The sequence below is a fragment of the Brachyhypopomus gauderio genome, chromosome 2 (assembly GCF_052324685.1).
Source record: "Brachyhypopomus gauderio isolate BG-103 chromosome 2, BGAUD_0.2, whole genome shotgun sequence".
Classification (NCBI taxonomy): domain Eukaryota; kingdom Metazoa; phylum Chordata; class Actinopteri; order Gymnotiformes; family Hypopomidae; genus Brachyhypopomus; species Brachyhypopomus gauderio.
Window position 1 is genome coordinate 30,758,120 of NC_135212.1, and position 16,023 is coordinate 30,774,142.

At 40.9% G+C, this 16,023-nt stretch overlaps 2 protein-coding genes across 11 annotated transcripts in view; one reads left to right on the forward strand and one right to left on the reverse strand.

Annotated features, from left to right (window-relative positions):
- On the reverse strand, positions 1–14,236 carry gabpb1 (GA binding protein transcription factor subunit beta 1). Of its 2 annotated transcripts, none has more exons than XM_076993907.1 (8): positions 13,621–14,028; positions 12,903–13,010; positions 12,616–12,783; positions 12,045–12,239; positions 11,562–11,709; positions 9,062–9,241; positions 1,627–1,763; positions 1–1,517 (listed from the first exon to the last, which is right to left on the reverse strand). In XM_076993907.1, the coding sequence occupies exons 2-8, from the start codon at positions 13,008–13,010 to the stop codon at positions 1,368–1,370; spliced, it is 1,086 nt and encodes a 361-aa protein (XP_076850022.1). In that variant the 5' UTR covers positions 13,621–14,028; the 3' UTR covers positions 1–1,367. The 2 variants fall into 2 exon arrangements, with proteins under 2 accessions (XP_076850022.1, XP_076850014.1); XM_076993899.1 differs by lacking the exon at positions 13,621–14,028 and adding an exon at positions 14,099–14,236 and having other exon boundaries at positions 2–1,517.
- Positions 14,003–16,023, forward strand: part of usp8 (ubiquitin specific peptidase 8) — a 12,495-nt gene continuing 10,474 nt past the window's right edge. The window contains exons 1-4 of one of the 9 annotated variants that reach the window (XM_076993836.1): positions 14,475–14,614; positions 14,817–15,044; positions 15,377–15,555; positions 15,801–15,945. In XM_076993836.1, coding sequence (XP_076849951.1) covers positions 15,452–15,555; positions 15,801–15,945 — 249 coding nt within the window. In that variant the 5' untranslated portion in view covers positions 14,475–14,614; positions 14,817–15,044; positions 15,377–15,451. The other 8 variants (XM_076993841.1, XM_076993874.1, XM_076993859.1 and 5 more) reach the window with 8 other exon arrangements.

The following is a 16,023-nucleotide window of genomic DNA, read 5'->3' on the forward strand; positions in this document are numbered from 1 at the left end:
TAATTTATTATACAGATGTATACAGACGTAAAACACCTTTTAAAAAATTCCCCAAACACGTTCTGTATTTGTCACTGATGTTGAGCCTCCGCAGGCTGATGCTGCAGCACTGATGACGTGTTAAAGTGGCCCAAAGCTCCTCAAATGAACTTTGCTTCACAAAATGATAATGACATCTGTTTAGTACATTTTTCAAAGCCCAGGACAATCCATTATTTTTTGAGAAAAATGTATGCAAAACTCAGTAACATGCAGAATAGTTCCGGGAGGGAGGGAAGGTGAGGGAGGGTGAGAGACCATGAGGGAGAGCGAGTGAGTGTGAGTGAGGGCATCGGGGTATCGTGAGTAAGGGTGGACACAGTGTCTCAGAATCAGAATCAGGACAAAAAAGCCTTTTTATTCGAGGCTTTTCCTACTAGAGATCTGTTGCCTGGCAGTTACTTCAAAATCTGCTGCCTGGTGTTCAAACATCTGGAGCAACACCAGAGCCTGAATCTAACACTACTCTCACATACATGGGAACATCTCTTAAGTGTAAAAGCTTTATGTGCTATTCAACTCAAGTAGCTATAGACAGTTCCGCTAAATTAACTAATACACAATTAGCCAGTGCAGGGTACAAGAGAGAAGAAGGGTGGAAGCGTCAATGTCGAGAAAGTGCTCCAGATAGAGCTCACATGGCTGAGATATTAAGAAAATCGTTAAGAACAAAATAATGTCAAAATAATATTCCATTACAGTCACATACAGAGTTCTTATTCATAGGCATCCATGTGATCAGTGACATGTTTTTTCTTCAGTGTCCTTTTAGAAAATTAGTCCCATCATCATCAGTCTGAACACATCCAACAACATGACTTAAGACCGACGCAGCAATGTACAAAACTGTAATTATTACAGTGTAATCAGTCACTGGGTAAAAAAGCAGGCCTTCCACTGACAGACCATCAGAGACATTACAGCCATCAGGGCTGTTAAAGCGAGGTTTCTCCGTGACATGTGACACTGAGTGGCTGGAAGCTGGTTCAATGTTTTATACGTCTCATTTAAAAAACATCAGTGAGTCCAAACGCAGGGATTGTGCAGCAGGATACAGAGGGTCCAGGAACAGATACTGAGGTCCGACATCCACATCTGTGACAAAAAATATCCTGCTCCTCATCTCTCTCTCACACACACACACACACACACACACACACACACACACACACACACACACACACACACACACACACATACACACACACACACACACACACACACATACACACACACACACACACACACATACACACATACAAATCATGGGTGGTAAGCTGCATTTGAAGTTAGGTGTATGTATGCGTTTGTAGTCCTGGCAGACATCTTCATGCTGTTTTCTTGCCACTATGCCGTGTAATGGCCTCCAGTTTCTGCCGATAGGCTTCAGCCTCTTGCTCCTTCTTCAGAAACTGCTGACGGTATTTTTGTGCTTCTCGATTTGCCTCTTCCAACTGCTTCAACAGTGCCACCTTTTCCTGTTACACACACATACACACACACACACACACACCCACACCCACACAAAGTGAGGTTCCAGAAAGATACTTGAAGTGGTCCTTCTTTAAACCCTTACTCCCGGCTCACCTTTATCTCCTGTGTGTCTGTGACAAGACACTCTTCTTCTTCTTCCTCTTCCTCCAGTTCTACTCTTGGCCGTTTCAGCGAAGGTTCCTCACTCACTACTGTCTCTTCAGCGATATCCGTTGCAGGAACCGTTAGCACTGAGGGTTTAAAATAATACTATTATTAACACAGTCTGATGGCTCTACAATTAGTCCTGAACCAGAACTTCAGTGACCATAAGCAAACCTGTTGGCTCATCACTTCTCAAATAAAACCTGCACTCTATTTAGCAGGCAAAACAAATATTTAACACAGGGAACATAAGAGTTTCAACATTGATGTTTTTTTTTTTTTAACAGAAAAGGCAAAGCAAGGCCAGTCTGTTTTATTTGTTCTGCACTTACTCTTTGAGCATATCTGAAAAGGTTTGAGGCCTAATCCATTCAGTTATTTGTAGTCTAGTAGTAGTGCTTTGAAGAGAATTGTATATCTAACTGAAACCCAGTGTAGATATGTTAGCTTTGGAGTAATGTGCTATGTTCTCTTTGTTATGGATAAAATGAATGAATAAGTTGTAGCTGCTCAGTGGTTTTTAGGGGGGAGTCCATTTAGAAGACTATTACGGTAGTCAACCCTGATGCAACTGTATACATGCAAGAACACACACCCTTGTCTGGGTACCCTTGGAATGGTCCACTGTGTGCGTGCTTGTTGTGCCATGCCCCTTGATAACCTTTGCTATTAGTGTGTTTCACCTGTCTTTTCTGTTCCCCTCATCTGTGTATATAAACCTGCATGTGTTTCCTCCATTGTCGGTCTTCGTATTTTTCATGGTGAATGTGTTGAGTCGTTGTGTTTGTCTGTATGTTTATTAAATGTTCTATGTTTGCACACTCTCTAGGCTACCGCTCCCTCTGTCACCGTGATGTGTTCTAGTTGGCACTGTTATAGTTTAGTAGCAGAATATACACCATAAAAGGTTTTTGTTTTTTTTTTTATTAATGGCCCACCTCCACCCCCCCCCATCTTTGGAGGACAACTTTGTTTTTATGTACAGTTTAAATGACAATTATAACAATTATAACAATATGCAAAGTGATAATTATTGGGGTTAGGTTGACCAAGAAAAGAGGGGGAGAGAAAGAATAAAAAGGGAAAAGACAGAAGGGCAGGGGGAAAAAACAAATAAATAAATAAATAAATAAATAAATAAATAATAATAATTATATATAAAGAAAAAGAGAGAAAAAAAAGAGAAGAAAAAAAAAAACCCCAACCAGCTAAAATGACCACAGCAAAGTAAAGCAGAAAGTGTACCAAAGACATTTAGCACAAATGACGTGATGTATGTGTGAGTGTGTGTTTATGTGTAACCTAGTTGTGCAACATAGGATAAATGTACGGAATGTACTTACCAGCAAGGATAGAATACATCATAAAAGCTGCTCATGCAGCGTGAGATGTGAGATATCTTTTGGCTAGATGGTAAAATTCAGTGTGATGACAAAAAAATAACAATGTATTTTTTTTTTCTTTGAGAAATGAACTACAAATATAACTGTGACCCAATACAGTATGTCCTGGTTACAACCTGCCTGTCCTCTGCTTCACTGGAATAAGGATTGACAGCACTGGATGGAAGCAACCATATATTTTTACTGGGCAGAAATGCGAATGGTGTATTGTATGTCTCTTTCAGTGACCAATTGGTTAAGTCTTGTTTGTCTCAAAATATGTCCCATATTTAGGTTTCTGTGTGAAATGCCTTCTTTAGAGAGGGACTATGCTGAATAAACACTTGATTGCAAGTCTTTGTAAATAAGAAAAACCTCATTGGAAATATTTCTGCACTTCGACTCCAGATGAGAGAAAGCATAACGCAGCTGGTGCAAAACACCAGTTTAAACTTTAACTGGTGCAATCACATCCATGACACCAATCCTTTTTTAGCTGAAGGTATCTAGAAGTGCATCAACTGTCCCAGAAAGGTATTTCTGATAGCAAAACCCAAATATATATATATGGGTCTTGAGTATTATGCTCTTTGTCAGTCTGCATCTGGCTCCACCCCTTTGGATTTCCAGAAGGGTTCCCTAATGTGTTCATCGATGGGTAAGGTAGCTTCCTTTTTGTTTCCTAGTTTCTTTGGTTTGTTATTTTTGGCCAGGTTGGTCTCCGATACCTTAGACCCTCTTGCTTATTTGTAAAATAAATCAGGCATTCATCTTCACTACACTACTCAGTTTTTGTTGTTATTCCCTCTTTTTCCTTTTCCCTTCTTGTTAGCCTGAAATCTAGACTGCGAGACGTAACATATCTGATATTGAGAAGCTCATTTTATAATCTTATAATATAGTATAATAATAGTATTATTATATTATACAGTCCAAGAACTGTACATACCATACCATTTCTGTCTCTGTCACTAATAAACACTGGAATTGTAGATATTTCCAACACTCAGAGACATAAAGTGAATGTCATTACTGTAGTAGTGGGGACTCTACATCTTTTGTAAGGGGTCTGCAGCAGCACTGCGAGAACTGCAGTTATTAGAGCTTCATGGCCCTCTGGTCTATGTGGAGGTTGAGTAGTGAGTGTAACAGGGATTGTTTTTCTGTATGCATGTAAGGCCTCCGTTCATGCTGTGTTAATCTAGTATATAGATTATGTAGTCACTCATAGTTGTGGCCATTGACTGTATATATAATGGACGGTACATCACCGTTGACTCCCATCGTGAGTTTTTGAAGCCACCAAGATGGCCGCACGGACGCTGCCATCTTGAAAATTGGAGCCAGAGCATGCGCATTAGAACCGGTAGGTAGTATCTCCGCCAGAGACCGTCTCCGCCCCGACGTTCGTTAGGATACGCCCACCAGTATAGAAACCTTTAACGTTTTACAAAATAATCAAAGGTAAAAGGTTTTAATATTGCTGTCGAGAGATTTGCTGTCGAGAGTTTCGCGTTCACGTTTGAGCGTCTGGTATTAGATGTCAACCAACGCAGCTATTAACTGTCAATCACCTTATCGCCACACCCCGTTAAATAACACTTAATAACTTCTATAAAATCTGTTTATCGTAGAGAAAAACACTGGGAGAGATACTAACAATGGACACACACACACACACACACACACACACACACACACACACACACACACACACACACACACACACACACACACACACACACACACAAATATGCCAGTTCAAAGGAAAACAAAATCACTGCTAAGACAATGGAGTCTTATAGAATTGACAAAATATAATTGCTCAAAAAACTTATTTTATGTGTAATAAAAATTCAAAGTTTGTCGTCCGGCCCGTTCACTAACATGGGAATGGGCGGGGTTAAAAGTTGTACTGCAGCCAGCCACTAGAGGGCAGCTGACACACGGAGGCTTCACTTTTTACTCGCGTCGTCCAGTCCACTTATACAGTTGTGATCAAATTTATTCAACCCCCAATGCTGCGAAGGGTTTTATGGAATTCAGTGCACATTTGTAATTGTGTTCATAATGAAATCTTACAAGGACTTGTTAAAGAACTAAATGCAACTAAGATAGCATCAATTTTTTTTGTCATAAAGTATTAAATGGCCTTTTTGTGATTTCTTCATTGACACAATTATTCAACCCCTTTACGACTACCACTCCTAAGAACAGAGGTTCATTCCAGTGTTTTCCATCAGGTATTGAAAACATCTGTGGATGTCAACGAGCAGCAATCAAGCATGATAAGCACCAATTAGGCAGATTTAAAAGGACTGTGATACTCAGCTCCTTCTAGACATCTACTGGTGTGTTTCCAAGCATGGTGAAGGCAAGAGAATGGTCCCAGAAGACAAGAGAAGAGGTTATTGCTCTTCACAAGAATGGCAATGGATATAAAAAGATTGCGAAGTTGTTAAATATTCCAAGAGACACTATCGGAAGTATCATTCGCAAGTTCAAGTTAAAGGGCACAGTGGAAACGTTACCTGGTCGTGGCAGAAAGAAGATCCTGACCGTGACTGCTGTGCGCTACCTGAAGCGTAATGTGGAGAAAAATCCCCGCGTGACTGCTAAGGAACTGAAAAAAGACCTGTCAGATGTGGGCACTGAAGTTTCAGCTCAGACAATAAGGCGCGCACTGCATAACGAAGACCTCCATGCCAGAACGCCCAGACGCACCCCCTTGCTGACTCCAAAGAACAAGAAAAGTCGACTGCAGTATGCCAAAAGTCATGTGGACAAGCCACAAAGGTTTTGGAACAGTGTACTGTGGTCAGATGAAACTAAATTAGAACTGTTTGGGACAATGGACCAGCGCAATGTTTGGAGAAGGAAGAACCAGGCTTATGAACAAAAGAACACCTTGCCTACTGTGAAGCATGGCGGGGGGTCAATTATGCTTTGGGGCTGTTTTGCTTCTAATGGTACAGGAAAGCTTCAACGTGTGCAGGGTACCATGAATTCCCTTCAGTACCAGGAGATCTTGGAGGAAAATGTGATGGAGTCAGTCACAAACCTGCGGCTTGGGAGACGTTGGACCTTCCAACAGGACAATGATCCGAAGCACACATCCAAGTCCACTAGAGCATGGTTGAACATGAAAGGCTGGAACATTCTAGAGTGGCCATCGCAATCACCAGACTTAAATCCAATTGAGAACCTCTGGTGGGACCTAAAGAAGGCAGTTGCAGTGCGCAAGCCTAAGAATGTGACTGAACTGGAGGCTTTTGCCCATGAAGAATGGGCTAAGATACCCATAAGTCGCTGCAAGACACTTGTGTCAAGCTATGCTTCACGCTTGAAAGCTGTCATAACTGGAAAAGGATGTTGTACTAAGTACTAAAAAATAATGTCACTAGGGGGTTGAATAAAACTGATAATGATGTGAGCACAGTAAAGACATTTGTGGTTATTCCATCATAAATATTATGTTATGTTTGTCTAATTTATAAGTGCCTCTTTGATATAATTGTAAATAAGATGACTGAAATGATCAAAATCAATGTCAAACTGGCCAAAACACTTTATTTCAGTGGGGGTTGAATAAATTTGATCACAACTGTATATAACAGTCAATGGTTGTGGCTAGCCTGTATATAATATGTTCTGTACTCTCTTTGTATCTAAGCAAGCAAGGACACCATGCATGATGTGGGGAAGCAGAATATTCTCGACCTGATGATCCACCAACGTGCAGCGTTGACATCACCGGAGAATGTTATCACTAGATCTGACCATACTTCCTAAATCTGACCATGCTTCCTAAATTCTGTCACGAGTACTTACATAACCTGCGGTAGTTAATATAAAGATTCATGATTAGAGGGGGGTCTCTCTTGCAGACACTTTGAATGTGTGTAATGGAGATCTCTGGATCTATCCACTTTCATTTAATACTCTTAATACTTCTATTAAACTTTATATTACTTTGATATCTTACGCATGCCTCTTGACTGTTCTTGATCACTACTAATTGTCAAATTTCAATGACAATTTGGCACCCCAGATGGGACTCCACGACTGAGGATGGTTCACCTGCGGGGGAGATCTCCGGAAGGCGTTACATCAGTCATCTAATGACAAATTACAGTGAGCAGGACTCGAGGGTGACCATTTCCTCAGTGTCTGAGTTTTCCCTACACTAGTCCCAGCAGACTCTAGCATCTACATTTTCTCTGGGAGGTTTAGGTGAGTGAGGGGAAGGTGGAGAAAAGGACAGCAGAGAGAACTCATGAGATTCCAACAGTATGACCCATTCTAGATCTCATCTAGGGGCAGCAGCTTTATCAAGGCGTCATATGCAGGATGCTGTGGTTGGGAAGTGTGTCAGCATCTGCTGGTTCGTAAGTGGCCGTTGCTGATGGAGGTGATGAATCACGCCTGTGTGGCCACTGTGTGGCTGAGAGCATGTGGACAAATACGTTGTACACAGAAAATTAGGATAGATACCTCTCCTGTCTGGATGCAACCCATTATGCATAAAAATTATCTCATTCAATGAAGGTGTGAACAAAATGCATTCCACTTTACCTGCAGATAACTCCAAGTTAATCTGAAGAACATGGATGTGATATGTGCAGAAGGGGCCATCTGATGAATTACTGCTTGTCTAGTTTGCCAAGTGTGTTTAAAAGATCTAAATTAAAGTCTAAATTAAAATCATTATTTTTTTCATTCTTCAAAATCCTGTCAGCCCATGTTGTTCTTGCCAACATTGACCATAATCTTTTTCAGTGCTTTATGATAAACACGTTTTGCTGAAAATCTCATGTTCAGCTCAGAAACAGAAAAATCTTTTGTTGTCTGAACTATCACTTGATTATTTTTTTTGATGATGCTGTCAGCCACAACGACAGTATCCACAGACAGAGTTTGTGTTTGGAGAACCAGCCTCCGGGGCTCAGCAGCACAGCTGGAGAAGAGTGTCTGATGACACTACTGCTCCCAATTCTCTGTTCACTGTTGTTGGACACTTCCTTCTCTATACATGGTTCAAAACATTTCTATTTAGACCGAATGTCTGATCTAATTTTGTGTTGTGGTCTCTGAACAGCTCTGCTGGTATCAGCATTAGCTGTACAGGTAGTATTAAGACTGACAGAGATGGAGGGCATGTCTACAGAGCTATAAATTATAAATGCAAGCTATAAATAATATTTCAGTTTAAAGTTATAAACTGGCTCCAGTATGAGCAGTGCTCAACCCAAAACATTTAGTATAGTGCTGAGATAATTGTAACTGGCATCCCTAAAGACATGATTAGGTTTACATGGAGAGGTGGGAAAATGTATTTATTAGCCACAAGCCTCAATGATTTTACTATTATCTGAATCAGTCATGTCGGTAATTTTTACAGACAGTGCACTCAGGCATCAGCAAAGTGTCACGGTACGGCGGGCCCCCTACTGGTCGCCTCCGTCTACAGCGGCAGCTATCCTGTTGTTGTGGTGTTGTGTTCGTCCCTCAGGTGGGCGGAGCCCGCGATCCGTCTCACTCGAGGGTCGGTCGTTTGTCTATATATGTCTTGTCTTTGTACCAGTTGACCCCTGGTCATTATATCCTTCATTTGGATCTAAGTCACGGGTTTTGGTTTGCACACTTTTTCTATTAAACCATACTTTTTTCCCTGAGACTTGGCGTGATCGCTTCCATTTTATTTCGCCCTGTCTGTCACACAAAGATTCTGGCGCCTTCAACCCACTATAAAACCATGACTAGAAATAACCTCCAGTTATTTTAATCCCATGCAACTTGCAATGTCAGTAAATCCCTCATCATATCCTGTGGAAAATGGCTTGGACCGTTCTTATGCAAATCTGTCATAAACATTACAGACAAAAGCAAGAAAAGCAAGACACCACAATATGATTTTAGTGCATACCACCCACCACTATAGAGAACATCAGTGAGAGGCTGCTCATCACACCCAGCTGCCGAGAAATGAAAGCCAAACCCACCTTGTTGCCCATCAGGCATAGTGACAATTATGGGCTGGCTGATGGCTCCACCAGTTTGCAGGTTGCCCAACTGAATGCCATCAGTTACTATGGTGATGACTTGCTGACCGCCAGAGCTCACAACCTGCTGAATGGCCCCATCTACTGAATCTGCGGTCACGACCTCCTCTGCAGCCATCACTGGAATGGCACAGAAGCCACAAGGTCAAAAGTAAAAAAGACCCAGAGATTCCCCAACAATAATGGTCTTCATAAAAGACCAGTACAAAAGAGTCTAGAACACATGTGTTATCTGGTGCAGCACAATAGATATGAACATATAAGATTATACATATACAGTAAACAATATTCAATACGCAATATTCAAAAATTGGTAAAATAGAGTCACACAAAATTACACAGCAGTTTCATCTGTGTGTTGTTACAAAGACTGACAAAGACAAACTGTAGTTATGTTCACTACTTTGAGTTTAGCAAGAAGCAAAAAAGCTGTTATTCTGGAAAGGGGTTCATTTCCATGGATCTGTAGTGCTTCCAGGAAGGAAGTAAAAGATGGTAAGTTGGATAAGTTATTTTCTCTTAATAATAATTATAGTCTCCTTAAGGGACTGAATGTAAAAACTCAACTGAGAGAAGCAATATTCAGATTATCTGTGTAACTAACAATACCTTGCAGTTTATTAAGAGTGTGGATATCTGTATTTCCATACCATACTGTAATACATAATGTAAGAACACTCTCAGCAATGGACGAATAAAATTAAACCAAGATCATGTCTTAATTTGTATTTGTTAACTCAAGAAGAAAAATCTTTGTTGAGATTTTTAAATTATATGATCAAAATTAATGCTCCACTTCAAATAAATTGTTAATGTAGGTTTACAAACAGATATCGGCAGTCCCAAAACCTGCACTGGAGTTTTTACATTCAAGTTAAAATCCACAACAATCTCCACTATTTTTGCTGTATGAAGCCGTTAGAACACCATGTTACTGGTTGATTCACCTTCTGTATCATTATCTGTGAGCAGGCTATTATGGTGGAATTGTTTGCATATTTCCCAATTTTAGCAGATTCATTTTGAGATACCAGATCATTAGTATAAACAGAAAAAACTATGGAAACAATACTCAGCCCTAAAGCACCTCTGAACTAAGTGACAAACACCATGTTGATAAATTAATGATTTTGACTATTTTCTTCCTCTTACAAATGACCAAAAAATGATTATCTAAAGCTGGAGTAATGTGATAAATCCATTATTATCAAAAACAGCTGCGATATTACAAACATATGCAAACTGATTAATCCAATACTGAGGATGTATGTGTCTTAGATGAATAAGGGTAATAGACTCAAATAAAAAACCCAATGAGCTCATTTCAGAAGTAAATGTTTTAACACAGCAGGACAAACCTTATCTGGGCCAACAGATTTGGGTTTTCGTAGTATAGTGTCACGTTCTTTCATGGAATACTCAAGAAAAGTTACAAGCTAAAATGCATGCGCAAACACGCGCGCACACACACACACACACACACACACACACACACACAAATATGCCAGTTCAAAGGAAAACAAAATCACTGCTAACATGTGAAATGCTGTTAAGAAAATAATTCTGTTCATTCTTAAGTTACGCTAAAATCTAATTCACATCTAAATTCTAATTTCTCAAGTATATCCACAAACAATACTGATATCTGTATTTGAAAGCTGCTTGTCCAACATAGGATATGAACTGTAGTGAATCATATGATGACGTGGCTTACAGGCTATGTTGCCTCTGAAATCAATTCCACCATAAAACCCAGAGTAGACGGCTGATGCTAATAGCCAAGAGCTTTAGAGACGGTGGACTTTGAAGAGACAAAGAGCTTTTTCAGAGAGAGGAGTGGCTAATAATTTCACTCAGGCACACACGCAGGCATACAAACACACAGACAACCTTCATGCATCAAAATAAATCAGTACATACTAGAACATTTTTTAATAAACATTTTTTGGTTTGTTTTTTTTTTATTTTAATTATGAAATCATGATTGTAAAAATAGTCTGGTCATCCTTACTGTACTGCCTGTGTTTTTCCCCACTACAAACTCACAGCTATTACCAGTGTCTATCAGATGCTGGATCTATAAGTATGAACACATGGCTTCTGGCACTGATAAGAACAGGGGATGATATTAAGCGAATCCGATATTAGGGAATGAACCTAGCATGTGTTCACTTTTGATTGCTCAGTGGCAGGCAAACACTAAAATAGTCAGTTAATCAAGTAGTGTTCTCAGTGCTATATGCTTTTAGATAGATGGCTAGTCACCAATAAGAGTATAATAGTATCAGGATTAGTCTGAGTTACTCAGACTACAATGATTGGCGTTAGGATGGGTTATTCAGGATTACATTACAGCTAGTTTGGGTTATTCAAGATTAGATCAGGGTTAGTTTGCATTATTCAGGAATAGAGCGGAGTTAGGCTGGGTGCTCCATTATACCTGCAGTTTTGGTTGTGTTGGTTGGGGAGATAAGCCCTGCCAGATTGACCACACCGCCAGGTCCAATGATGAACTGTGGGGAGGCTGTGTGGATGGTCAGCATGTCTGGACTCTCTGGATTAGTGTTGATCTGGTTCTGCATGGCCACCTAGTCCATCCAAAATAACACAACAAAAAAGCACAATATATGAAATACTTACAGAATAAAATAAGGCACCCATATCTGTATCCAGCATTAACAGCCAGGAGGATTGCAGCATTATTTTAAAACTGTTTTTCTCCAATGTAGTTGTGAACTGATGACAGTCAGAAATACATTTTCTGTGATGCTCACACTATGTCATGTCACAATAACAAATATCCCTATGATAAATAATATGTTATATAATCTGCAGCTAACACGATTTAAACTTCATGAATGTGCATGAGGTTAGGATGATTTTCTGGATAATGTGTGCAAGGTGACTTTTGTTCTTAAGACACCTGCAAGATTTCTGCCAGTTCCTCGTTGTTGTTGTCTAGGGCAATGTCCAGAGCGTTCTTGCAGAATTTGCTCTGTGCATGGACGTCTGCTCCAAATCGCAGCAGCAGCTCTACAGCATCGCGGTGTCCATGTTCCGCGGCCCAGTGCAGAGCGGTCATCTTCAGCATGTCCTTGGCGTTCACATCTGCCCCATGCTACACATGTGTTTTTGCACACACACACAAACAATGCAGGCATTGTTACCCCATCAGAGAGGATGAAAGCCCAGGAACTTTTATTCAATAATTGCTAAATTGCACCTAATAGAAGCAAATTCTCAGTACAATAACATCAAAGTTGCCTTGACATCATATAATGCACTTTGCCTTCATAAACACACATCAGATGCAAACCTGACAGAATATTTTGTCTATGTGGATGTCAATCATATCACATATTCTATGAATGAACCCGAAGTTTCATTGGGTCTCTCCAATGCAGTGGTGAGAACCCTCCCCCCCCCCCCCCCCCCCCCCCCCCATCCCTTATAGCAGCACCTCTACAATGTTGGAGTGAGCCTTGCCCCCTCACCTGCAGCAGCACCTCTACGATCCGGGTGTGGCCCTCTGAGGCAGCCATGTGCAGTGGTGTTCGGTCCACTTTGGTCCTGGCATCCCGACTAACTCCTGCCCGCAACAGCACCTCAGTAGTGGAGTAGTGACCATACTGAGCAGACAGGTGCAGTGGTGATGTCCCCAGCTACAAACACACAGACACGCTCTTATGACATTTTTAAGGTTCCTATACAACTGACAGTACAATGACTTGTGCACTAGCTGTATCTTCCAATATAATGCTTTCTTCATGGCATCACTCACCCAGTCTGTGGTGAATGGCGCACCATTAGCCATGAGGATCCGCACCTCATCATCCTGCCCTGATCGTGCAGCCTCCAGCAGTTTCTTCCCCAGGTCCACCAGAGACATCTAAAACCACACAGTTAGTTTCAGCTGTACTTGTGATAGCCATACCCAGACAGTTGCAGCAGCATCTACAATCATAGGTACACAACCTGGACCTGGAGAACTGGAATTATAATAACTGTTGCAAAGTATTTTATATTTAGGTTCTGGGGCTAAAGACCATGCAAAACATGGCAAGGTTCATTTATACAGAACACAGTGGCAGGGAGGCGGTTGAAGGTACAAATCGTACAAATTGTATGATTTGTTTTGAAGTGTTCAATGTGTACATGAAGATCAAAATATGACTAAAGGACAGATTGGGATAGTAGGCTATCAGACCATTTTCAAAAATCTCAAAGTCATAGAAACAAAAGTCACATGAACCCAAAATGTTTTTGGCAATATCTGATTTTATTAAAGACTCCCTAAAATTGGAGAGGGCAACAATTACAGTTCTTTCATGAGGCCAGCAAGCTAGGTGTCCACACGGCAAACCCATGAAGCCGTTATTCATACACAGGAACGATGAGATAAAAACAGGCAACAGCTATCAAATCTTTTACATTGCTACGCGGTGTGCGTTTGCTATACACACACACACACACACACACACACATACATACATACATACATATAAGTTATCGAAGTAAAACTAATTTTCTTCCTATGCATCTGACGAGTCCCCCTCTACTCAGTACTATAGGTGTGAGGGTAATGAGCCTGTTAGCGCTAGCACAGCTAGCCCTGAACTCCCATCGCAGGGACTACAGCGCTTTCGTGCTGCTACTAACTACCCATGGCCTCCATTTTCTGTGCAGACAACAACGCGGCCAAGACATCCGCCATGCAGTAAAGCAGGACTATGAATGTTGCCATACAAAATAAATCCCCCCAACGCCTTTGAGATAATATTTTCACTGAATATCACAAGTTAATCTTATGAACAGGAAATCGATTGAATGATCGAGGTTCCGGGGGAAGTGGAAATATTTTTTACCACCAAAGAGAACAACTTCCACATCCGGTGGAGCAGCACAAAATACATCAACACTGACCTGGAAAAGATTCACATTTGACTCACAACTTCGCGAAGATCTCCACAAGCTTACCTTCTAAAGTTTTATGACAAAATCTGTGTGGTTGTACACCAAACACTACGGTAAAACAACCATGAAGTGATTCCTTTCATAAAGCCTCCGTTCGGCGCCCAAATGTTTTAGGCACGGATAGAGAAGTCCGTGTGTGCCGTGCGGATGTATACAGATCAGGAATGTTTTGATTTCGTTTCACCATCCTTCTCAAGAATGTCTCTGGTATGACCGAGTTTTCCTCCAGCATAAGTAACAATCTGAGATGTTACATGACCCCAGTCTCGTTAGAAATGTCATTACAGAAAAAAAATGCAAGTGAGAAAAACAAAATATATATTTTCTGTGCGGAGTGATACATGTTGTAGGTCGGAGATAAGGTGGCTGATGGCACCACATCTCTGGAAGTGAAGGGTTGTGTAGTGACCAGCGCTCCATGCTCTTCATTTGGGAGCCGTAGGAATTTGCAAAATATGAAAAGAAGTTTCATAACACTGACGCGTGAAGTGTTTACTATTCCGTCGCATACTCGATCAAGTAATTGCATAGCCAGTATAGTACATATCATACATAGTATATTAACAGTCGTAAATATTTAATGCAGCACAAAATAATGGCTAGTTTACAAAAAGCTCATGTAAACAATTGTTGTTCCTTTCGCTGTTGAATGCAAACAAGTGGTGCATTTTTGTTTATACTGTAAGACGTTCGTTTTAAATAAAGCTTGTCTGTTTTGAAGATGCCCCGTCGCGGTTCAGTGTGAAGTGAGATCGTTCCGGGAATCAGCTGTTCCAGTTCAGCAACTGAAGCCCTGATAACCTGAGTACTGTTTACATATTGTTAGCGCTCTCGGTTGTCTGGTTAGTGGTTTGCCGTAACGATGTACTCCCTTACTGCTAGACAGCTATCTAGCTAGCTTGGTACGTTGCTAAAGCTAGGCGCTGTCCCGTGTCCAGGGTTGGAGACGGTAAATGGCTAGTTGGCTACTTCCTGGTTGTTGTTTACCTGATTCTATCTTAAACGTATCCATGACACTCCGAGTTGTCAAGTTCGGGAATTCGTATAATATTTAAAGCTGATATTGGCTTTTGCTAAGCTATACTTTTACTTGATAGTTATACTACTTTAGTGGAACAAACATGCAGTGTTTGATGTTTCTGAAAACGTACAAATCACATGACACGGTGCGGACAACAAAAGCTGTAACGGACGAGTTTTGTGGTTATACTGGTATTAAGTAATGCTTATCTTTAGTAATGTCAGTTTTAATCGCAGTTGTCTGTCCTATGATTCTGACAGATTCTGACACGAACACCATTAACGAGAATGTGACGTGATATTTTTTGATGTGAGCTGTGAAACACAAGCTTCAAAATGCCTGCGGTGTCCACCGGGTTGAAAGAGTTGTACCTGTCAACTTCACTGGGAGATCTGAACAAGAAGGCAGAGATTAAGTTGGACAAAGTCAGCACGAAACAGTAAGAGAAACCAGCTTTTTTGTGTCAGACAAACAGGCAATTTTCTGTGTTTGCTGCTTATTCTCTGAAATCGTACAGATCTCACTGATGTTTTCCCCCCCCAAACCGAACTAGTGTGTGAATTAGAGATGATGCTATATGACATCCTCAACATTTAACTACTAACAGTACAAGTTCTACTATGAGTTAATTTTTCTCCATCTCTTTGTTTTCCTGGTAACAGTAATGGACTTTGTGTATTCCAGCTATGTTCAGAGTGCATGTAAGATCTTTAAGGCTGCTGAGGAATGCCGTCTGGACCGAGATGAGGAGAAAGCCTATGTCCTCTACATGAAGTACCTGACAGTGTATGATCTCATCAAGAAGAGGCCAGACTTCAAGCAACAGCAGGTACGCCATGGTCATGTGGGTGTGGCCTGATTGGAAAGGCAGAGCCCTGGTGCAGCTCCTTACCCAGTGCTTTCAGAA

Bases quoted from the DNA above. Each gene is read 5' to 3' on its own strand.
- gabpb1 (XM_076993907.1), bottom strand. From the start codon at position 13,010: ATGTCTCTGGTGGACCTGGGGAAGAAACTGCTGGAGGCTGCACGATCA. The intron at 12,784-12,902 runs GTGAGTGATGCC...GTGTGTTTGTAG, and splicing joins CGCCATTCACCACAGACTGG to CTGGGGACATCACCACTGCA. The intron at 9,242-11,561 runs GTATAATGGAGC...GTGCCATTCCAG, and splicing joins CAACACAACCAAAACTGCAG to TGATGGCTGCAGAGGAGGTC.